Genomic DNA, 22,876 nt, shown 5'->3' with positions numbered 1-22,876 from the left:
CAAGTTTGAATATAAGCAGCGGTAGCGCCCTGCGCGCGTTCAAGGGGAGAAAGTGGCCGAGTGGGCTAACGCGTCTCAGCTCAGAGCGTGGAGCGAAAGCTTGTGCTGGGAACCTCCTGGGTTCGAGTCCCCGCCACCCCCCCCCCCCCCGTTTCGATCTGGATGAGTTTTGTACCGGCACGCGTTTGTGTGATGACTACTGCGTGATGCACGTTAAGAATCCCAGGTCAGCGGTTGAACTGCACTGGCTAAATTTCTCATCTACAGCTAACAGACCGATTACCCGTTGAGGCGCATCTCCATCAAGGCTGTATAAACATAAAGAGCAAACCAATTTCTGCGCGCGTTCAGTTCACCGCTGTTGACTCCACTTCACTCCGTTCTTCCGATGAAGTGTGATGGAACGATGCTCCGCATCATCCCATGGTTCCCCTCGGGAAGATGGTGTAATTTTTTTTAAATGAACCTTCAATTAAAAAATAAAAGCGAACAATAAAAATAAAACTTAAAGTAAAACAATGTGTCTGCATAACGGCGGCGCTTTCGCTGCCAATGGATTTCGTCTGCTTTCTTCTGCTGGTCGGCTGCACCTTCAAACGCTGCTCCCGACGCCATCTATCAATACGAGCGCCAAACACACCCCGCTATTGGACTTGGTCGTCTGGGTCACCGCCCGCCGTAGGCCCTGGCAAGTTTCTTGGCTCTATTTTTTACTAAAAGAGAACTACGCTTTGTAATTTTACAGGAAAAAACCGACCTGTGAAATACACCTTTGACGAAAAGTTTAGATTGCTACGTGCAGGCGTCAATTTTCACGGTCCATTTTAGATCCAGCCTAGTGACTTGAACCACCCTATATATATTTCTCTGCCACAATAAGAAACGTAACTGCCGTTTTTTGTTTTCAATTAAAAAAATGTTGAAAGGAGTTGCATTACATTTTTAAAGTTGCACAACTCAATCAGTGCGAACTAAGTTGGAAAAGGACAAATTCCAGAAATCTAAGGGCACATAAACATTTTTGCAGCAAATGCCAAATTTGGAATCTCTCAAACTTACAAACCTTAGAGGCCAGAAATACGACCACAACGACCACACTTTATGTAAGCACAACGCCGCAAGACTTTGAGGTATCGCAGTATGCAGAGAAGGGACGTTTGGATGTGTTACGATGAGTGAAACAAGCAGAAAAGTGAGCGGAGAGTGGTGACGACGCCTTACACTGGCACAAATGAATGGATCCCTTGACCAGAATGCTTCGAGAAAAACAAAGGAACATAGCCCTCAGAACTCTTTTGCCAGCATGAGCAGCTGTCATCCAGAAAGCAGGTGGCTTTGTGTGTTCAGGTCAGGAAAGAGAAAAGATGTGAAGCTTTGGTCTCATCCGTTTGTCAGACCTCCATTTCACAGAAAATGGTTGGCAAAGACTATAACGCACATGGGATTCTTATTTCTCATTGCAGCTGAAGATAGGCTAATAGAAGAAGTCTAAAGTTGCCTTCAGTGTTCCCAGGAGCTCACAGTCTAGTTTTTCAATGGCCATAGAGTGCATCAACCTTTGCATCAGTGCTTGCAGAATTGCTCACCCGACCATCCTGATGTTGGCTTCAAAGACGGACACGACGATGTCATGGTCAAATGTGACATCACGGACCACGAGCCTAACAACACGTTCAAACTCGTCAATGTCTCCTAGGAGCTGAAAAAAAAAAAAAAAAAAAAAGATTAGACAAATGTGGTGTTTAGCTAATATAGCTGAGCTAAACTGCAATAAGGAAAAAACAGAAGCTATATTTTTTTACTAAGTCTTATCTGTTTATAGTCATAATTACAAGAAAAGTGGCAAGATTGAAGCAATTATTTTTAAACCGCTCATTGTAGCATCAAGGCATGCTGCAATTACTGACCAGCGGTTCAGTTTGAAATCTGGAAACAATATCAGCAGAGCCCTGTTCTGATTCAGCACTCCACCCACCACAAAGTTTGAGGTGGTGACAACCCAAAGCTCTGATGTAGACAAATAGACCGATCTCACTAAGCATTATACACATGCGTGACGCCGCCATAACTGTAGTTCGTAAGAGGCAGGAGCCAGTTCACAAGACAACTCGTGTTGCTTCGTGCTCTGCAAGAGCAGACCCTCAGCAGGGTTATCGCTCATGCAGAAAGACTACAGTTCTTTTGATGCATGGCGGCAGCGGTGGCGTAATGAAACTGGCTGTGAGATCGGTCTATTAGACTTACTGTCCACACAAAAGACTTTAATATCAAAATTAATTTCTGTATCTGTCTATGCAGAATTTTGAGAAGTAACTGTAATCAAACCAAGATACAAGTTATTCTAAAAATGAAACTATGCTACTGTTACAATTGCCGAAATTGCATTGTAATGTAGAAAGTGTCTAACTACTAACATTGTAAGCAATTAAGTAACTTAAATATTTTAAATTTGTTACTTTACAGCTCTAGTTTTAAGAGTTAAGACCATGAAAGCGATTTTCTGACTTGCCCTTGCACCATACATTTGGAGGCAATCAAAGGAAAGCTGTTTCCACAGGGTTTCTAGCCTATCCTGAAGCATGACGGTTGCTACGGCAAGCAGCGTGGCACACAGCTGCAACCTGACGAATGACCTGTCATACAGACGGAATTATTTGCTTATGGCATCTGGCACTGAGATATCCTCATCCACTTCAGTTCCTGATAACACGGCTAAGTAATCAACCTGTCCGAGTTGCCTTGAGTGTGTACTTTCAATGTCTCCGTGCTGGCACAAACCTGGCATTTGTGGCCAGGTTTGAACATTGTGCCGCCACAGTTGTGTGCATGCATCCAAATATAAACTCTCTAGCCTGAGGTATATTTCCTAATTTTCTATGTATCATTAGTCCGCCATGGGCTCAAAATAATTCTGACAAATGGACCATTTGTCAAAAATGGTGCGTAGATTCTGCCAAACCTCAGATCTAGTTAAAGGGGCGGTGCAATGATTTTAACACTGAACGAATGTGCAGCTTGTATTTTTTATATTGTTTACTTCGGCATAAGTAAGAGAAAAAGTGCCACCATACCCCAAAATATCTCTATTACGCTGCGTAATCGTAGAATAAAGAACACTTTTTTTCCCAACCTGCGGCCACATGGTGGCCGCAAATGCAACCTGTGGTGTGACGTCATTCGGAGTGGTTTTTGTAAGTGATAGTGTTAGGCAATTGTAAGCTTGATATAAGGTTAAGTTTAAAAAATCTTGTTGTTTAGGCATGCAGAAACGCTTCAAAAGCCTAATACTGCCGCTAAAAGGGTATGAATTATTTGTGGCGCCATCTACCGCAAGTCAACAAAACCTGCCGTCGCTGTCATCCGTCGACGCCCGAGGCGCCTACGGTGGCTACACGAGCAACCCGGACGTTTTGTCTTTCCCTCGCTCGACGGACTGCGTTGGTCGCGGTCCGTTGTATTGTGATATTGTTATTGTTCCTGGTGTCTTGACCTCGACTTCGACTTCGACTGCCCGCTGCGTCGCAAGCATCTTGCGCTCGACGTCGCTCAGGCCGTCTGCCCATGCCGCCATGTTGGTCGGGAATCGGCGGGAGAGCGGCGAGCCGGCGAGCGCTGGAGAAACTGAAGCCAGGAGCACCCAACCGGAAACCAACGCCACACCGAATGACGTCACAGGGGAAGCTGGTGCCGCTTCAATGTTGAGTTGAGGGGTGCCAGAGATACCAATTTCTTTTATTTTTTTTTAATGAAAACTAGGGCAAGCAGGAAAGAATAGTTTTCGGTCCATCGTTTTATATGTGGCCGGGATCGATTCCCGCAATTAATTAGCCAAAGTCCACAAATTATTGCACCGCCCCTTTAAACTCAGATCAGGAGTGTTCGAAGTTTGACTCATAGATTGCATCAGTGTGTTATCTTGTCATACACAAACAATTGGTCACACTCAAATGTAAATGTGTTAACTGGTCTTAAGGGACATGTTAAAATCTCGGCAACAATCAAACAAATGAGAGCTCCCTCCAAAGTCAATCAAAACAGGGAGTGGTTTAATTGCAAAAGAGCTTGCAAGCCAGCTAAGGTCACAAAAGCAGTAAAGACGTTGAAATTGTTTGTGTGGCCTATCCACTTTCGCTTTATGCAAGTAATATTTCCTTGAAATTATGCATTCCTTAATTTTGCGAAAATTAAAAATTTAGCATTCGCTCAAAAAATAAATATTTATGGGAAACCTAAGGATGTATTCCCAAAGAAGACTCAACTGTCAATCTTCTCTAAAATGGAAAAGGAACCACATTGTTTATTTTGAATGTATATAACTCGGAAGTTTTTACACGTGAATGCATCGGCAGATGAAGTTCCCTTTTAAGGAGCTTTGCATTCTGTATGTCACATGAAAACTCATCCTTACCACCAAAGTATCCATGGTGTCGACCAGGGTAAGCGAAAAGCTGAAAAAGGTAAGAAGAGTCAGAATGTGCGTGGTGCTGGGTTCTAAGCTAATGCTATGCTTGTGAAAAACTAGGAAGGCCACCTACTTTCCCAGTGCATCGTCAATGTCCCCCCGATTGGGCTCAGTTCCTCTGTAGCGACCTTTACAGCTCAGAGGCATCAGCTCATCAGCCGGGTAAGCGTAGTCCTGGAGTTAAACAATGCAGAGGTCATTAAACACAGAGAGAAAATAATAATAATATTTATTCCGGCTCAGGACAGCCAAGACGCCGCAGAAAGGCCGATGGCCCATACCGCAGAGGTCTGCGACGCCGCACAATGAACAGAGTCATGAATTTGTACAGATGGCAATGACGTAATGGTGTGAAAATCCCACAAGATGCATTATTAATAATTTATAAGGTGCCTTTACTCTCTTTACAATGAATGAACATAGCTCACCATGTATGCTCGGTAGGCATGGTAGAACATTTCTCGCACTTCTTCCCTGCGGGAGAAAATAGGCAGAGTCATATTTATTTGTGCGATTGCACGACCTTTAAGTTCGTTTCGTGCGTGACTTCCTTTGTACAGAAATTTCATCGCAATACAAAGCAGTATCAAGAAAAGCAGCTGCATCGAAGAGCCCAGCTCCCTCGACGAGATGAAGGCCAAAGTTGATTTTGGAGGCGCGTCGAGGAACAGTTTCCAAGAATTGAATATGTGGGCCAGATTGACGAGAATGAACGAATGCGGGCAGGATCGCGCTGCTAGCACCCGAGAAAGGCGTCGGACTTGATCGGAGATCAGCGTAGGCTCCGCTGTGTTGCGCGGGCAGACACCCGTCCCGCGCAGACAAATAAAAGTTGGGATTCGGCAGCGATATTTCGATGTGGCAGAGAACTTTCGCACAGCTCACCTGAGTTTGACTCGGTCTTCGACCGTAACGGCTTCCGTGTAGACCATGACGAATTGGAGAAAGCAGACGCCAGCTACAGTTATTCTAAACGGTACCATTTGAGCAGTTGCGTATGCGTGCACCTATCTAGTTTTCTAAGTTGACTAGAATAAACGGGACTTTGTACAGAATTTTGAGACACAGCCCATACCAAGTTCCCCCTGCGCCCTCAGCAGCTGCAGCAGCACACGCACACACACACGCACAAGCATTTTAATTTTACTAGACGCACGGATCGAAGGTGACCCAGTGAGGTGACCTAATAGAAATATGCAGCTAAGACATTATAATTGGGCGGCGTTTTGCGCCACCTAGCCACTGTTAAAAATTAAAAAGAGCATTTTTACGCTAGGTAGCGCAAAACACCCTCCAATGGCTCTGCCATCAGCTTGCCGCTTCCGTATGGCGCGTATGGGGCGTATGGCGCAACGTTGGTATGGCGCTTGCTTTTGTCACGTGCGCGTGCGCGCAGCAGTGTTGCCAACCGTAGGGTAATTACCCTACTTGTAGGGTATTTTAGGCATTTTGGTATGTTGTAGGGCTGTAGAGACCTCGTTGGGCTGTACGGGCTGTAGGGCCGTCAGGCCATTTTCCCGCCAAAAGTAGGGTATTTTCAGACGTTGCTTCTTCAACGGCAAACATTGCAAAAAAAAAAAAAAAAAAAAAGCTGCCGGCGCAAGCTTTGCATAGCTTTACAACCCGTGTGCTGCCACACCACAACATCGTGCAAAACGAAAGAATCCAAGTTGCGAGACGTGCTAACTGAGAGCACCACACACCAAGTTGGAGCATGTAGGCTCCCTAAGTTGGAAAGTATTGGAGAGCTGAAGCAAGTGGGAGAGGTGGAGTTGCGCTTGGGAAGTTTGGAGCCAGAAGAGGTGTCTTCCCAGTATAAATAAAGTTGTGTCCTCCTCCTCCTCTCAGTGGAAATGATCCCGCCAATTTTTTTCTGATGACTGGTCCATCCGGTGGTCCTTGTTACACCTGCGAAACACGTGGCACCACGGGCGGAACCATACCGATCCCACCAGGAAAACGTCATTCGATCAAGTGAGTGCATCCCGGGGACTGGAGGCGTTCACTTGAGCGAACGACGTTTTAGCGAACGAAGCCGAAACCATTACGCGTCATCGAATGACACTTAGCGAATACGGAGGAGCCGCGGCTTCCTATCCTCCCCTGGTGTAAAAGCCTAGTTTGCCCTAGGCGGTACACCCAGAGAAGCTAATATACCGTTCGGATTAGCTTCCTTTTGTAATGAACCGCCTTGTCGGACGCCGCGAGTGCTGGTTCCACGTAGCCCAGTTTTTAATTGCACGACAAATCGACTAAACATGTTGGTTGGGATGTCTGTGCGCTCGGTACATCACTGTTGTGCTGATGCTACACAGCGCACATGCAAGATGCAAGCATGGTGTTCTAGAATAACGCAGGCATGCGCGTGCATGCGTGCCCTGTCGCTTTGTACTGTTTTAATATTACCCTGTATCATCATAATCCATGCAATAGTATTATTTGAACAAAGATTTGCCTCGTAGGGTAAAATGTAGGGTAACAAAAAACATTCGTAGGGTAATGTAGGGTTTTCTGGACGCTGCCGTGGGGTATTTTCGAAAAATAGGTTGGCAACACTGGCGCGCAGGCGTGCGTGCGTCTGTGTGTGCCGTGTGTGCACTGCCGCGATGCGTTTGAAGACGGACTGGAGGTTTTTGGACATTTCTGGTTTATTTGTGGTAAGGTCGTGCATTGGTGAAACATAGTCGCTTCTAAAATAGACAAGAACGAAAAGATAAAATGGTTTTCACGCCTTCTTTTGAGTACGGCAGAGACATCTCTCTTCTAAGCGGAGCACTGCGTTCCGCCGAGCGCACTCTTCAAAAACTGGTATGGGAAGTATGGGCCAGCGTAGGACTGAGTTTTGAAATTCTCTATGTTTTGGTGCTTCTGTTCACAGTTGTTTTCGGTTTATTTTTCAGGATCCTGCATCGACACTGCGTTGCGTAGACCGTGAGCGATCGAGGCCACTGGCGCTTGCGATCTCCAGTGGAATACAGGGTGCATACAAAACAAGCTCGGATCACTACGTCGTTCACTCGAGAATCCACTGCGTGTTGTTCGCCAACACGATGTGGTATGTTGTGACGACCGTAACTTGTCGGCAGAGTGGGTTGCCTGATCGGGGAGCCAAGCCTGGCTGGTCGTCCCTCGGGTCGGGCCTAGAAATCGGGTCGGGCCGGGCCTAGGGATTCCGGCCCGTGCAGTGCTCTAGTTAGCAAAGATAAAATTGCTGCACCAGTTATACCAATGGGCTTCCCGTCTACTGTACACATTGTGCCCAGGCTGAATGATTTGGCCAGCTGTACTTAACCTGCTCATTGCTTAGCTTCATATGCTCGCTGGACCAATCAGTCGCCTGCCTTTTTTGTCTTCGGACTCCAATCCCTGTACACAAATGTGTGCAGAAAGCGTGATCACGAGGTGCAAGGCCATCAGTTAACTAGCTGATTCAACGAGCATGTGGCTTGATTCTACTGCCTAGCCAGCTTTTCTAAAGCTTGCGGTTGAAAAACCACGCTGCTCCAGCACGGTTTTTTTTCTCCCCCCCCTACGATTACAAGTTTCGCAGGTCGCAATATCTAAAGCTAGCATTTTTTCAACTTTTTTTTTTTTAACGCACACTGAAAGTTAGTTTAGTTTCAGTCCCAGTCTGGTAGAGAGATCAAATGATTTACTAAAGACACTTGAACTGCATCTAAAGTCGACAGGGGTAAACTATGATGAGCGGAAGTACATTCAACGTAAAGAAACCATGTATTGGTTCGGCTGTCGCCCCGGCCCTTTCAGAAATATACCTCCGGAGCTTAGACCTAAAATTGCATGAGATGATCAAACATTATCACCCGAGCTCAGTACTTATCAGAAGATACGTGGATGACATATTGGTATGTGTCCGTGACTCAGCCCTTGCTGGTTCCGTTGAGAATACCGTGCATAGTGAGGCACCGGAGTTGCAGTTTTCTGTAGAAAAGCCAGCCAACAACATACTCGAGTCTTTAGATCTCCAGCTCAGATTGGTCCCCGGTTTATGTTGGTCCTATGGCAAAGAAAAGGCTAAACCAGTACTTCCCTTTGATAGTTGCCATTCAAAGCATGTCAAGACAGGATTGGTTCGAAACATGATTAACAATGCGTTTCAAAAGTCATGTTGGCACTCCATTATGACGTCGATTCAAGTTGTGTTTTCCCGGCTAAATATTGCAAAGTATCCTCAAGAATTTATTTCCAAGCAGCTTTTGTACATTGCCGCAAAAGACAAACGAATTAGGAAAATGCCCGAGCACAAAAAGTGTGTAGTCTTACCGTTTTTCCATCAAATTTCACACAATTTAAAATCAGTTGGTGATAAGTTTGGTTTACGCATGGCGTTTAGCACAGGTAGCAGTTTGAAACGGTTAACTCCGTTCGCTTCTGCCCAGAAAGGTTGTTTAAAAAAACACAGGGAAAAGTGTGTTACATGTATTTCAGGTATAGTCTACAAGATCCCTTTTGATCGTGGTTTGTGCTATATAGGCCAAACAAAGCGTTGTCTTAATGATAGACTAGGCAAACATAAACGATGTGTCAAAAACAAGGATCCATATTCCAAGGTATCCAAGTATATTCAGGAGTGTAGGAATTGCGTGCCTTTATGGAACTCGACAACCAAAATTGTAACAGAAAAAAACGACCACAAGCGCCTGCTAATAGAGTCAATCGCAATAACGAAGCATGGGAATGCAGTGAACAAGCCTTTGTCCTTAGATGCGGAATGGAAGCGATTTCTAAATCTCTAATAGTATTGTTAACATTACTTTTTTTTTTTTGTGTGTGTAGTTTTTTAGCTGACTTTCTCAGTGAAAGGTCCAGTGCAATCTGTAGTTTTCCCAGCGTGTTTTTTTTTTTTTTTAATGATGTGTCATTTTTGGTGTTGTCAGTTCATTTGTTGGTTTGACCCCATTGTTAGAGGTCCGGTGTCATGTCTTTTGTGGAGAGAGGTGGTGTCACATCTTTTGTGGAGAGAGGTGATGTGAAGAAGGGTTCCCTTTCCTTCCTTAGTTCTCTCCTCGTTAAAGGTTTAGCTGTGTTTGAGACATTCTCCTTCTCTTCCTTTTCGTCGTCTGTCATTACCTCAGTCTCGGGTTTTTCACTAAAATGTTTAAAAAAGCTAGTTTACTCTTTATTTTCTCCCGATTTGCTTTAGATTTTAGCTGAGCTATGCCTCAGGTCCCAGGATATCACGGTATTGTTTTTAATGCACTTTAGACGGCCCCAAAAAATATTCAAATTGTATTGCAATGAAATTTTCTACAGAGGTGCAAGGAGGTGGTAAACGTTTACAGTAAAAAAAAAGAAAAAAAAAAAAACTTTCCTCATAAAAGAAAAAAAAATTGTTTTGGGCAATTTACGCAGACAATGCCTGCATAGGGAGAAGTGCTGCGGACAGGTGGCGTACACTGCGTCGAGGGAGTGCCAGCCGATTCGGGCAGCACTTATCTCCATGTGCGCATCGTTTACGAAGTGGAGACGTAGAGCCCAGAACAGGGTCCTTTTCTTTTTGTGAACGAGGTAAATTTATTCCTTGATTTTTTTCAAACTTCCACTACCTCCTTGCAGCTCTGTAGTAAATTAGAGTGTGATACATTGAGAAACAGATTTTTGCAGGCCGTCTAAGGTGCCTTAGACGCGTTAGTTTACATGCTGTAGAATGTCAACAGATACATCCATGCTGTGGTCTGCTCATTTTGTCACTCCTCTGTGTTATAACGTCGACTAACGGAAATGGTTTTCAGACGATACGTGTCAAGTAGCTGTTCAGGTTTTGGAGTTTTGGAAAAGAAAGAAATAAAGGTCAACAATTTTAAGATGAGGGATATCTCAGAGTTTGCTCCATGCTCTCTAACCCATCAATTGTCTTACTGTACTTTAAACACTTCAAAATCGAGGCAGCAAAGGGACCCTGAGCTGTTGCAGCTCAGTCTCAGATTGATGTTATTGGTAGGATGTTTTTTTTTCTCTCCTGGCACTTTATTTTGAGGAAACCTGTGTTATGCAGAAACAGAGACCAACTCCGAGAAGGGGACATGGACAGGCGCTTGTTCGGGTTCCCTTCTTTGTGTTCGTCTCTCTTTGTGCACACAAGTTTCTCCAGCATCATGCACCAACCTTGATTTGTTTTCGTTCTTTTAGTTGCAGCCATTTCACTCGTGCTTTTTTATTGAATGATTTTTCTTACTTTAATAGTTATTGGTCTGCATCATAATAATTGTCCTATCTACATTCTGTGTTCTTCTTTATTGGAGCATAAAGCTTGTTCTGGCATGTGCCTTATTTTGTGTTACCCCCTCCATATTGTGTAACGTAGTAATCAATGAACTTATCTGAGTGCTGACGCACAATTTTCCTATGCTTGACATTCTTAGGTCGTCTGGCATCGTGGACAGGAGCGAACTGGACTACTTTGAGTCGGTGCTCGATAACTTCCCTCAGGTTGGATGGAACCTTTTCTTGGCTCTGGTGGAGGTCTGCAACTGGAGACAATGTTACGTTTCGGTATGTTATTATGTGATAGTGGCCCTGGCATAATTTTATATTATTGTTTTATCTTTAGCAAAGCGAAGGTCACAAGCGTGGCAAGTAGACCCAGTAGCTGCTTGAGTATTTACATGGCTGAGGCAGATCTTAAAGCAGTGAGCTGGTGCTTAAAGTTTTTGCTGTGGTTCATCTTAAAGTATGACGAAAAAGGGTTCTTTGAAAGCATGCTTTTTGATGCTATCCCCCCCCTCCCAAAATTTTGTCCATCCGTCCTTTCATGCATTTTCTGCTAAATTTAGCGGGGAAATTGATATCACGTGATCTATACACCAATTCAGTTTCCCCGCTAAATATGGTGAGAATGTGGCTTCACGTGACTTATACACTTTGGAGAAATTGACGGTATGTTACCTATATGTCAACTCAGTTTCCCCGCTAAATTTAGCAGGAGAATTCACGTATTGTGGCAAAACATAAATTCAGTATCCCCGCTAAATTTAGTGGGAAAATATATGTCGCATGACATACAAATTCCCTCACCGATTCCCTATAATGTATTTCATGCATTATAGGTAGGGTTTTGTGTTTTTGAATGAATCCGAAAAACTTAAGAAAACACCCGCCGGTAAAATTCTGGTCAATTCAAATTTATCTGATAAACTCACAATCATGACAGTCGATGTCTCCCCCAAACAAAAAAAAGAAGGTACTTTATTACCGCTTAACTCGTCAAGGTCCATTCAGGACAACAGGTCATTGTACTAGCTTCCGGGTCACAACAAAAGCTACTGTTTTGTTTTTTGTAGCTGTGAAAGCTATGGATCATAGAGATTGCATAAAATGGGGAAGAGGGGCAGTTGAAAGTTCTCTATTCCATCCTTAACCACTCCACCTCGCGCGACCGCGGGGTAGGTTGATGGAATAGGACGTGATGAAAGCAAACTTCCCAACGACTACTTCCACGAGTTTATTGATTTAAGGTATGGACGTCTATCGAAGCAACACTTCTGTGCAACTTTTGTAGTGGGACAAATCAGTATTGCCAATTGCACCAATGCCAAATCCAAAATAATTGATAGAAGCAGGTTTTATTTTTTGCCTGGCATATGTTTACACCCAGACATTATTTATTTTTAATAGGAAACATTGCAAATTTAAAGTCAGGATTTCGGAGGATTGGGAATCAAACAAAAATAAACTGATAAGATCTGAATTTGCAGAAAAAAATAATCTCTAAAAAACACCCTCCGAATTTGCTAAAAAAAAAAAAAAAAGATCAGCACACTCTTAATTCTAATTATAGGTAAATGTCGCTGCCAATGTATATATTTTTTTTTTCCAATAAAAAAAAATATTTTTTTTTAAGTGGTACTTTAGTTTGACAACTATTAAAGTACCTGGGTACTTCTGCTATGTCTGGTTAATGTGTTTGTCGACACATCTTGAGGAATGAGGTATTTCCTACATTTATTAGTCAACTTTGCATCTGGTAATATCTCTCATACATTGCTGTCAGCCTCCCTTCCCCTGATTCTCTTCTGTTCTTGCTCGCATTTGTGCTCAGTTTCTTTCCCTCCCTCTCTGTGTGCAGTGTGTGCAGGCACTCCCATTGAAGACGAGGCTGCAGGTGTTGAAGGCCACCATGGAGTTTGCTGAAGACTCTTCATACATTTGGAGCTGCGCGTTTTCTGCACTCTGGTGGTCGGCCTGCATCGAACCCCATTTGCGTGAGTGCAACAAACGTTTTCATTATTCCAAGGTCATTTCACTTTCTGTTCCCCAGAAGAACATATATTACATTTTTTTCTTCTTTTCCTCTTTTCACCTGTTTAATGTTGATGTTTGGTCTTAAATAACGAGTTTGCAGTGTCTATAATGGTGAGAAGTTGGAGGGATTTGTTTTCTCCCGTTGCATCTCCTCGTTGCATTTAAAGGAGGCTTGCTGATTGCACCTTGATGCAGTGGCAGATTCAGAGGAGAGGTTCGGATATCCTGACTACCCCTTGAGTTCTTCATGTGTAAAAATTTAGGGTGTGGAAACGGGGAAGGGGGGGGGGCAAAGGTGGGGGTGTTTTGAAACATATGATACGCTGACCAACACCTGACCCCCCCCCCCCTCTGGAATACCTGCGTCCGCCCCTGCCTTGATGATGCACCCATAGTCTCTTGTACTACTTCAGTTTTAATCTTGTTTTAATTAAAACAAAACAACACCAAATAAATAAAATTTCTTCCTTTATTAGGAAATTGTATGCTGATGCACATCTTTGGAAGGTGACATCTTCATTTTCACCGAGTAGTATCCCACTTAATCAAGCTGGTTTCATTCACTGTGGTTCATTTTTCTCCATTCCAGTTTTAGGCAGAAATTTCACTTTAGGAAAACTATTGTTTTGTTATTACGTAACTTGGATTCATTTTTAGAAGTTTTTCTGGGGTGAAATTTTAAGGGGAAGGATAACCATGAGCTTGTATTTTTTTATTTTTGTCATTTTTCATGCTCAAGAACTAAACTTTTGGACAAAGGATGGAAATCTAAAAAACAGTATTTGTGTTTCGCTGGATTTTCTGTCATGAAAGATGGTATAATATAGAAATATAGCTCCATAGTTATCTGCTCTGAACTGTCTTAAAGCAATATAGCACATGAAAATGACAAATTTATAAGTAATTTCAAAACGATAGTTTTTCTACACAGACACACCCACTTTCAGCTTTGAACATTTGCAATTTTTTTTGTACATCACCCAGGTTAACAAGATGTGGCAGAAATGTTCTCGACGTTAACAGAAACAAGCCCTGTAAATCTAATTTAAATCAAACAAGCGGTTCAAACATTCACTTTTTTGGGTAGTGTCCCCCCTTAATGCAAGTCGACTGTACTGTTTTGGGAACGAAAGCAAACAAATGCTACGCAGATTTTTCACGATGCCATACACTCAGCCATGTCGATCTACAAGGATATTAACTGTTGAAAATATAGGACCGCGAAAAATAGCCAAAAGGCATGGGTACTCACTGCTTACAACATGAAATCGAACAGCTCTCCTCAATCGAGCAACATATTGTGCATGCCCCACGGTGCCACATGATCTGAACAGGGTTTATTTGAGAAAGATCTAAAATAACACAGCCTATCCAATCTATAGTGTTGATGACAGTCACTTCATGGCGATCGAACGGAATCTGGACTTGTTTTAGGGCAAGTTTTAAGGAGAGCTTGTTTTTTCTACAGCACTGAAGCAAAGGAACAGACGAGTCTGCTCCGGCCCCTACCCCGCACACAATCCGCTATTTCTTGCAAAGACCGCGAAGACTTTTCGAACATTATCTCAGCACAGATAATCCTTTAACAACGTAGAACGGACCACATCTGGGGCCAGTCGACGTTTTCTTTTTTTTGTTAATTTCCACGAAAGCCGAGCAAACTATGCAGGCCAGTCGACATTAGGTTTTTTTGTTTGTTTCCCACGAAGGCCGAGCAGGCTATGAGCCCTGGTATTCCCTGGTTCTCACGGAGGAAAATAACATACAAAGGGTAAGCGTCCTGAATAGGCAAATAGAGTAAAAAATCTTTCAAGCAAAGCCGGCGAACTACAACTGCAACGCAGGTGGAGTGTTACGCTGGCTGGGTTTCCATGGCCCAGACGGGTGGCGGAAATTTCTGCCACCCGCCTGGGCAGAACAGATGCAGAATAGCGACAGCCGGAGAGCTCTTTTTGGAAACGTCTGTAGAACTCGGTTTGATTGAAAAACTAGCACCTCATATATATATAATGCGCATGTAGCTTTAAGGCTCCCAACAGTATTGATGTATAAACCTTACGGTTGAAATGTTGGCCCTGCAGCCGACCGAATTTCTGACCCAGGTGCTTTATGCTCACAGGTTCAACACAGAATTCGGACGACAGCACGCTGACCGCCCTGTCTCGCCTGCGACCAGCCAGCCCCGTGGACAAATTGAAGCTCGATCCAGTTTCACTTCTGCAGGCATCTGCCAAGCACTTTCTAGAGATGGCTGCCCCCGACGAAGACTTCGGCAGCTCCGGCGCAGTTGCCAAGCAGGTCGCTTGCATCTTGAGAGTCCTAAACGACTTTCTGAGCCACATCTTACACTGCGACAGTGCCCGTTCCTCCCCTTCCGACGACTGGCTCGCAAACATGGGCGACGCAGCAGACGAAATTGCCGAAGATTTCTACGCAACAAGGCGTCCAGAATGTGCGACGTGTTTCCCCGTGGACGTCGTGCACGACCAGCTTCGAGCTTCTGGAGACGTGATCCAGGCAGTGGCCTGCATCCTAGACTCTAGCCGCGTGTCTGAACTCTTCTCCAGGGAGAGGGACGAGCATCCGTACTGCAGCATGGACGGTGTTTGTGCCAACCTCCTGATGGCGGCGGCGGCCGGCAAGAGCAGGCCGAACGTGTTCGAGGCTTTGGGGGAGCCTGCCCTGCTTCACTCTGCCGGAAAGCTGCGGCGTGCTTTGGTGGCTGTCTCGAGTCTGACGGACAGCGCCCCGTTGAGGAGGCTGCAGCAGCTGGTGTCCGGGTGGGGACACAACGCACTTCAGGACCTGCCTCGAGAGGTTTGCCAAAATCTGGTGGGCGGCGTCGTTCAAAGCCTGGAACAAGGGTCGTCTCAATGTGCGGGTGAGGCTCTTTCCTTAGATTCTTGGGTTTTATTCGTCACGGATTCTCCAATCGTTTGGTTATGTCGAGTTTAGAAGTTCGGTATGTTCTGGTGCTGTTGGTACCTCGGTATGTTTTTTAAATGCGTCTGTGTTTATTGCCCGGGTGCATGCAACCATTTTCGGTTTGGACAGGACCGTGGACTGGACTGGTTTTGCAAGGCTGCAGTGCGGTTCCTGCCGTGCACTTTCGCTTCATTGGTTTGCTCGTTACGTCCACTTCCCCTCTTGCATAAGGGAGAAAGTGAACATAACTTTACGCTGCCGATCGCCCACATTGTGAATCTCGATGGTCACTTGTCGCATGTCACTAGTCAGCTGCACAACTGCTGCGTGTGAACGTGCCTTAATGGCAGTTTCTTCTCTCTTGGAGTTTCTACGGCTTAAGTGAATGTTTTGTAGTTTTCTCAATGTTTCGGTGTTGCTTTTCAGAGCTAATTTTATGGAGTTTGAGCCTTGTGGATCTCTTCAGGGAACAAAGGTGAGCTCAAGTGAAGTACTGTTTTTCTGGTATTGCATATTTATATACAAGAAAATTTTGCAGCATACATTGGTGCAGGTATGTATACAGTCAGCATTTGAACGACTAATGCAATATTATGATAGTACTTTAACTTTGGAAGTGTGGTGGTACATGAGGGGGCGTTTAGTATTTCGACAGTATCTCAGTTCCAGGATATCATGCTGCGCACACATGTAGATTCCGCAAAGTGCTTCGCAACATTTGTAATGTGACTGTACAGTCTCCGGCAATATGAAAGACCCACTGGGAGCGCGTGGCCGAGGCAGTGGCTGGCGGGGACGCTGCGAGCACTCCGGGCAATTCCATTCTGCTTCGAGGGGAGGACGCTCACTCGGGGCTCAGCACAATCTGATAAGCGCGTTTCGCTGTAGCTGAGCCCGAGTGAGCGTCCTTTCCTCGAAGCAGAATGGAATAGCCCAGAGCGCTCGCAGCGCCCCCGCCAGCCCCCGCCTCGGCCACGCGCTCCCAGTGGGTCTTTCGTATTGCCGGAGACTGTACATACATGATGGCAACGTCACAATAATACATTTGTCCTTTATTGTTTCAGGATTATCGACACTCTGAAAAAACATCTGGCTCTTCTGAGCCATCCCCGCCTGTTTCTGTGCCTAATCCAGACTGCAAAAAAGGCTGGCGATGTCGACGCTTTCAAGGAGGTACAATCAAATGCTTCGTTTGTCTTAATACCCTTTTTGGACGATGCAGTACGATGCCTGCATCTTTCATTCATCATACACTAGTCCCTCGTTATAACGAAGCCAATGGGATGGCAAAAATATTCGATATCAGCGGTAATTCGATAAAAGCTGGAGAGCCATAGAAACAGTGACAGTAGACTCAAAAGTGCAAGGGAACACTGCTAAAGCCTCAAAACAAATATTCATTGAAACAAACCTTAGTGATAAGCATGCAAAGGAAAAAAACATTTTTTTTTAAGCAGCCCAGAGGGAAAAAGAATGTTATAAAACAAATTCACAATGGAAAAAAAAAAAATAGGGGGGCTATATTTACGACGCGATACGAATTTGTAGTTGGTGCCCGCGGGAGCCGCCACTCGTCACGTAGTACACCTGTCAACCGCCGCGCTGTGCCGCTGCAGTCAATTTCTGACCGGCGCACAGGTCTGTTACGTGGTGCATGTGCTCTTTCAGGAGCTTTCTTTTGGCTCTAAAAGTTGCTCATTAATTTTTGTGTTTTGTTGCACTTCAAACGAAAATTAGTAAGTAAGTTTTTGAGACTCCTTATGAAGCTTCCAAAAGTGCACAAGCACCACGTGACCATAACGGTCAGTCACGTGACCATAATGGCCACTTTTCTGTGGGCTCCCGCGGACGCCAACTACAAATTCGTTTCGCGCCGTAAATATAGCTCTAAAAATTTTTCTTGTTTTTTACTTTGTAAATTTGTTTTTTGACATTCTTTTTTATCTAAGCTGTTTAAAAAAATGTTTTTTTTCCTTTGCATGTGTCTTTTAACAAAACTTCTACTAAGATGTAAAAAAAAAAAAAAAAAAAAAGAAGCGAGAGGATTTTGTTAAGCATTTTGTCACGCATAGCTAGTGCTTCCTCCAGTTCCTTGAAGCATTGCGACCATAATCACCGCCGCCGCACTCCAGATTGTTCCGAAGCGAACAAAGGGTGGCTCTTGTCTGCGGTTGTTGTTTCCAAACATTTTTCTGGCACTCGAGGCTCCCCATTTGATGTCTCTTCGTCTTCATCTCGACTGCACTTAGATCAGTGGCTGAAGTAGAATGTCCGCATCGGCAACCGAAAACCAACAGAAATCATCCTCAGGCGCTTGATGAACGATTTCGAGCACACTCCCGAAGAGGTCATTGCACCTCTGGGAACCACTCGCTAGGTCGTCATGCACGCGCGTGCGAGAAAATCTGACGTGCCCAGGGGCTCCGGAAGCGGGGGGGCAGGGTGGGCTTGAGCCCCTCCTGTCCTCAGGACCGAGCTGCCGAGCCCCCCCTCCCCCTCCTTCTTTTTCTTTTTAGTTTGTGTGTTTGCAGGTTATCTGGTATGGGCCTTCGGCCTATCTGCTGTACCTCCGTCTCTCCTGAGCCGAAATAAATGAAATGACTCTTTATGCATGCTGACCTACCGCCCTCCTCACCTCCGCCAAGCACAAAAAGCACCGGGGCGACGGAGAAGCTTGCTTGAAAAGTCAAAACCAGAAGAAAATGACAGGCAGGACTCATGAGCCTGATTGACAACCGGTTTAAAGCGAGCAAAGAGGGGACAGCGAAATGAATGGATTCCGACAAGACGACGTCGGCGAGCGTTTGTCTGCTTTCCCCGTGTGGAAGCAAGAAGCCCAGAAGATGCATGGTGCTTCTCTGGCCCGCGGACAAAACAGGCAGGCGGTACTACCCCGGCGCTTAAAGGCCATCAGGAGAGGGAGGGGGGCTGGCGAGCTTGAGTGGAGATTCGGGAGTGCTTAGAAAAGGCGAAAGTCTACGACGAGCTCCCAAATTTGACAAGGCGCCTTCGATGGCGAAAGCTTTGCGCGCCTGCGGCGTCGTGCCCGCAGGGTGGTGAGGCATGAGGCAACACATGTTTACAAACTCAGGACAACACAACACGAAGTCTGAAACACAGCTCTTATCCTTCAGTACCTTCCTTTTGTGATGCCCCCAACTTGCATTGACGCCAGGAGTCCGAAGCGATCACGGTCGATGTACTTGATCCTGATGTACATACCGATGTATGCAACCTCTGCCTCCATTTGAGACATCCGATGGCCCAACTTGCTGTGTTTGAGACTCCGTGTTGTGTTGTCCTTTTTTCCCCCGAGTCTCGGGGTTTTGTCTAAAACTTTTAACACTTGTTTGTCTACGTCTGCGTTAATACATCATGCTTCCCCGAGAATCCCTAAATGAAGGAAGGTTTTCATTTTTAGACATAGCCAATTTGGCATAGGCAAAGCTGACATGTAACAGTTGGTATAGAAAAAAAAAAGAACACATGGTGCGGCTGATTTCAGTGGTTATCCAATCATTGTATGAGTTGTCAGTGCAAGCTTCTTACTGTTATTTTACTGAACCATTGTTTTAATTTGTTTTTCATGGATATGTGCGTGAATATGCGAACGCGGTGCATTAATATGTTTTCATTCAAATGTGGCAATTAATGTCAACCTGAAACCAACCTAACCTTGAGGATTTCGGAGATGTCGAGCCCCCCCTCTAAAGAAGGACTTCCGGAGCCTCTGGACGTGCCCAAAGCTCAAGCGGACCGATGGGGCCAGCAAGGAGGGTATGCCGGAGGCGCGCATTCGCTTTGCTTGGATGTTACGGATATTTAGCCAGGAAAACAGGATGGGCAATCTCTCGGGGGAGGGCGCCCTTACGGGACTTTTACTGTATCTATTTATGCAAAAAGTCCTACTGAATGTGTTGATGTAAGGATGGTTGTTTTCTTTCCTTTCAGCTCGTATTGGATGTGTGCGACGCTGCACCGTTAAAACTGCAACGAGCTATGCTGTCCTACGTCATGTCCGAAGCAGGAGGAGACTTGTCGCTGCGACTGAGCAGCTTCCCGGGCCAACTCACGCAGAAGCTCAACCTGATCTGCGACACCCAAGGGGGCTCGGAGGTAGGAGCATCCCTGCTTTCTTTACTTGTCTTTTTGCCAGTTGCTTCCACAGAAAGATGGCAATTTGGAGCTCCACTCCGTGTGACTAGCATTCTCCTGTGCCACACCTTTTCAAGAGGAAGGCAGTTGACGAGAAGTAACTAAGAAATCAGCATGTTTAGTTTTGCTTACAAAAATTTCAGCCAATTCGTGTCAATGGATCATGAGATTGTGTGTTGGCCTGTAAGTACTAGAGTTTATATATTGCCAATTTTTCTATGAGAAAGATATTAGTGCTAGTCAGGGATGGGCAAAATACATGCAAATATGTATCGAAATACAAATACAAAATACTTAGTCAAAAATGTATTTAATTACAAATCTAATTACATTTCCAGAAAAGCATTTAAGTACAAGATACAAATACAACCAAATGTATTTGGTCTCCTCCAAATACTTTTCCAAATAAATTCCTCAAAATTTGCGTCAGCGACTTCAGGGCACCTGCAACGAGTTTCTGGGTATCTCATTTTAATTTTGCATCGCACACTCGGGAGTTAGTGTGCGAGACTCTAGTAACGTGTTACAAATATAATCACAAAAAAATGTAATCATCTGCGACGTAATAGGTGAAAAAAGTACAGAGCTTCAAGCAGCTTTTCTTGCCATTACATTTTGGTATAGACCAACAAAGAACCGAGACGACCAAGACATTTGTTGCACCTCGCACCAGTTACAAAAATCTGGACGACCCGCGCCTTTAGAATGTTCCAGGCAAAAATATGGATAGAAATCAGACTGGAAAGCATCACAAGTTGTCACAGGCACTTATTTAGCCAGTCTGCCTGTGAACGTCCATTTCGTCACTATTCTTGCCCTGGACTAGCACCGTAATCACAAAGTCACTAAACGCTTGTGCTTGATTGAGAGACTCTGCATTCGGTGCATAACGTAGTTTTCTTCCTGCTCTGGACAGTGACAATAAATTTGAGGGATGTATTTTCGCCCACAAAATTGTATTTAATTAAAATTGTATTTGAAATACCCACGTTTTAGTATTTAAATACACAGGTCAAATACATTACCCAATTTGTAATTAAATACAAATGCAAAATACACAAAGTATTTGAAATACGTATTTCAAATACTTGTATTTGAAATACTGCTCATCCCTGGTGCTAGTACAAGCGGTCTATACACTTGAACAGTTCTCTATAGTAAAGATTGATAGAGCAAAGATACGGATGTAGTAAAGGAAAGTGTGCTTATAAGGCTGGTACGGACATTTGGGATGCTTGTATATAGGGAAGATACTGATGCGGTGAAAATGTGTTCCTGAAAAAAACAACTCTTTTTAACGCACTGAACAGGTCCTACTCTGCTAGTAAAAAATAGGCAGCGTCAAAATGAGCCTACAGCATACTGACCTCCACATTTCATGGTTTGCTTCGTGAGATGTCCTTAAAGCAACAACTTCTCTTGTTTTCGTATGTGTGAAACATAATGACACAGCCTCATAACAATGTGCTCATATAGTCCACGGAGTTCGGAATACATGAATGAACCAACCTTGGTTTAATGAAGTTTTTGAGCATTGACACCGTTGCATGTTCGCCCATTTGTGATGGACGTTGTTTTTTGTCCTGGTCAGGTATTGGACGGCCTAACCAGCCTCTGCCTACAATCGCCATCTGAAATCGTCCGGGGGCTGGTTGACTTGGCCGTGACTGACGGCTGTGCAACGCTAGTGTCTCAGGCAAGCCTCATTGTTCTCTGTTCCCCAGAGTCACTAGTTCCTATACTAAACATGGAAGTTTTGACTGAATCGCTCAAATCGCCATTTTTTTTCATTGCACTCATACTGCGGCCTCTTTGAGCTCATGGTGTCTGAGCAGAGAAGAAAAATGTTAACCGAGAGAAAGATGACGAAGGAATTCTTGCGCGGTATACGCTGAAAAATTTGGAAGAGGGAAGTTTAGAAGTAGCGTAGTCCTGCATTAGCTTCAGGTTGGTCACCTTTTTTTCTATTCATCACGATTGAGCGTAAGTGTGAGGATGCACGTGTCCTTTTACTCCTTGCTTTGACACTTCTCATCTGCACAATTACGTGTTGGTTGAAGCGCATCTTTTGGAGCAATTAACATACATTAATTCCTGTCATCACTGCTTCGGGCTTTGATGCAGAAAACACGAGTCATTGACTGTGTGGCACCATTATTTTAGTGCGTTGAGATGGAGGAAGAATATTTGCAGACAGGCTTTCATTAACCTGGGTGCCTTGAGAGCATCTCCGACTGGTGTGTTTGCCACATCCTCACTTTTTCACTACTACGACCAACCGCCAGGAACGCGACATCTGACGGCGTCCCACACAGGCTCCTTTGATAGACAGAGTGCATGAGGTATTTACACAGCTCCAGGTTCTTCCCATACTCTTACTCCATTTGCCTCGAGACTAAACTTTGCCTCTCGCTGCATCTATTTAATCTACCTAGTGTACTGTCGAGACCGGTTATAACAAAGTCGGTTATAACGAAATAGCAGCTACAGCGAAGCGATCACGATTTCCCATTCTCTTCTGCTCTTCGTTAACTGAAGTCGGTTATAACGAAATAACGGATATAGCGAAGTGATTTCCGATTCCCGTTGACTTCGTTATAACCGGTCTCGACAGTATCAACTTTAAAATGGCAGCTCTCGGTCTGACACAAAAAATTAAAAAGCATGCCGACCTGATTGTCTCGGCTGCTGACCGCAGCAATTTGGATATATCCAACTTCTTGAACATGTCAAGGCCTTTCGTTTTAAAGTTCAGGAAGCAGCTTTCAAATTCTGATGAAATCGTTGCATCCATGGCCAAGCGAAAAAAAATGTCTTCCACGGTCAGATGTCGTCAAGGTGCCAGACTTTGTCCAGCTGGTGCGGGTCATTATGACCGACAACCCCTCCGAGAGTCGACGAGGGCCACTGTCAAGCATCTCGAAGTGGCAGAGTCCATTATTAGGCTTGTAGGGCATGAGGATCTTAGATACCAATCGTACTTGATGAAGGGAGGGCAGTTTATCTCATAATAAACCGAGAAAAACTGTGTCGTTCGATCCAGCGCTTGTTGAAAAAGCTCAAGCACCTTTA

The 22,876-nt window shown here is 44.6% G+C and overlaps 2 protein-coding genes across 3 annotated transcripts in view; one reads left to right on the top strand and one right to left on the bottom strand.

Annotated features, from left to right (window-relative positions):
* The window catches only part of LOC8026790 (ER degradation-enhancing alpha-mannosidase-like protein 3), a 40,273-nt gene extending 34,666 nt beyond the window's left edge, over positions 1 to 5,607 (bottom strand). The window contains exons 1-5 of one of the 2 annotated variants that reach the window (XM_029985087.3): positions 5,348 to 5,607; positions 4,891 to 4,936; positions 4,536 to 4,636; positions 4,409 to 4,448; positions 1,587 to 1,699 (exon numbers count right to left, since the gene is read on the bottom strand). In XM_029985087.3, coding sequence (XP_029840947.1) covers positions 1,587 to 1,699; positions 4,409 to 4,448; positions 4,536 to 4,636; positions 4,891 to 4,936; positions 5,348 to 5,445 — 398 coding nt within the window. In that variant the 5' untranslated portion in view covers positions 5,446 to 5,607. The remainder of the gene's footprint in view (positions 1 to 1,586; positions 1,700 to 4,408; positions 4,449 to 4,535; positions 4,637 to 4,890; positions 4,937 to 5,347) is intronic. The other variant, XM_040504981.1, reaches the window with a different exon arrangement.
* A 1,413-nt stretch (positions 5,608 to 7,020) lies between these two features.
* LOC8026791 lies at positions 7,021 to 20,011 on the top strand. The gene is made up of 8 exons (XM_029985086.4): positions 7,021 to 7,270; positions 7,363 to 7,517; positions 10,846 to 10,975; positions 12,549 to 12,684; positions 14,844 to 15,605; positions 16,076 to 16,124; positions 16,714 to 16,822; positions 19,601 to 20,011. The coding sequence occupies exons 1-8, from the start codon at positions 7,181 to 7,183 to the stop codon at positions 19,907 to 19,909; spliced, it is 1,740 nt and encodes a 579-aa protein (XP_029840946.2). The 5' UTR covers positions 7,021 to 7,180; the 3' UTR covers positions 19,910 to 20,011.
* Positions 20,012 to 22,876: the final 2,865 nt, after the last annotated feature.

The sequence above is a fragment of the Ixodes scapularis genome, unplaced genomic scaffold (genome assembly GCF_016920785.2).
Source record: "Ixodes scapularis isolate PalLabHiFi unplaced genomic scaffold, ASM1692078v2 PGA_scaffold3__209_contigs__length_174095766, whole genome shotgun sequence".
NCBI classification, from domain to species: Eukaryota; Metazoa; Arthropoda; class Arachnida; order Ixodida; family Ixodidae; genus Ixodes; species Ixodes scapularis.
The sequence above is the reverse complement of the archived record's forward strand: the minus strand, read 5'-3'. Positions and strand labels throughout refer to the sequence as shown.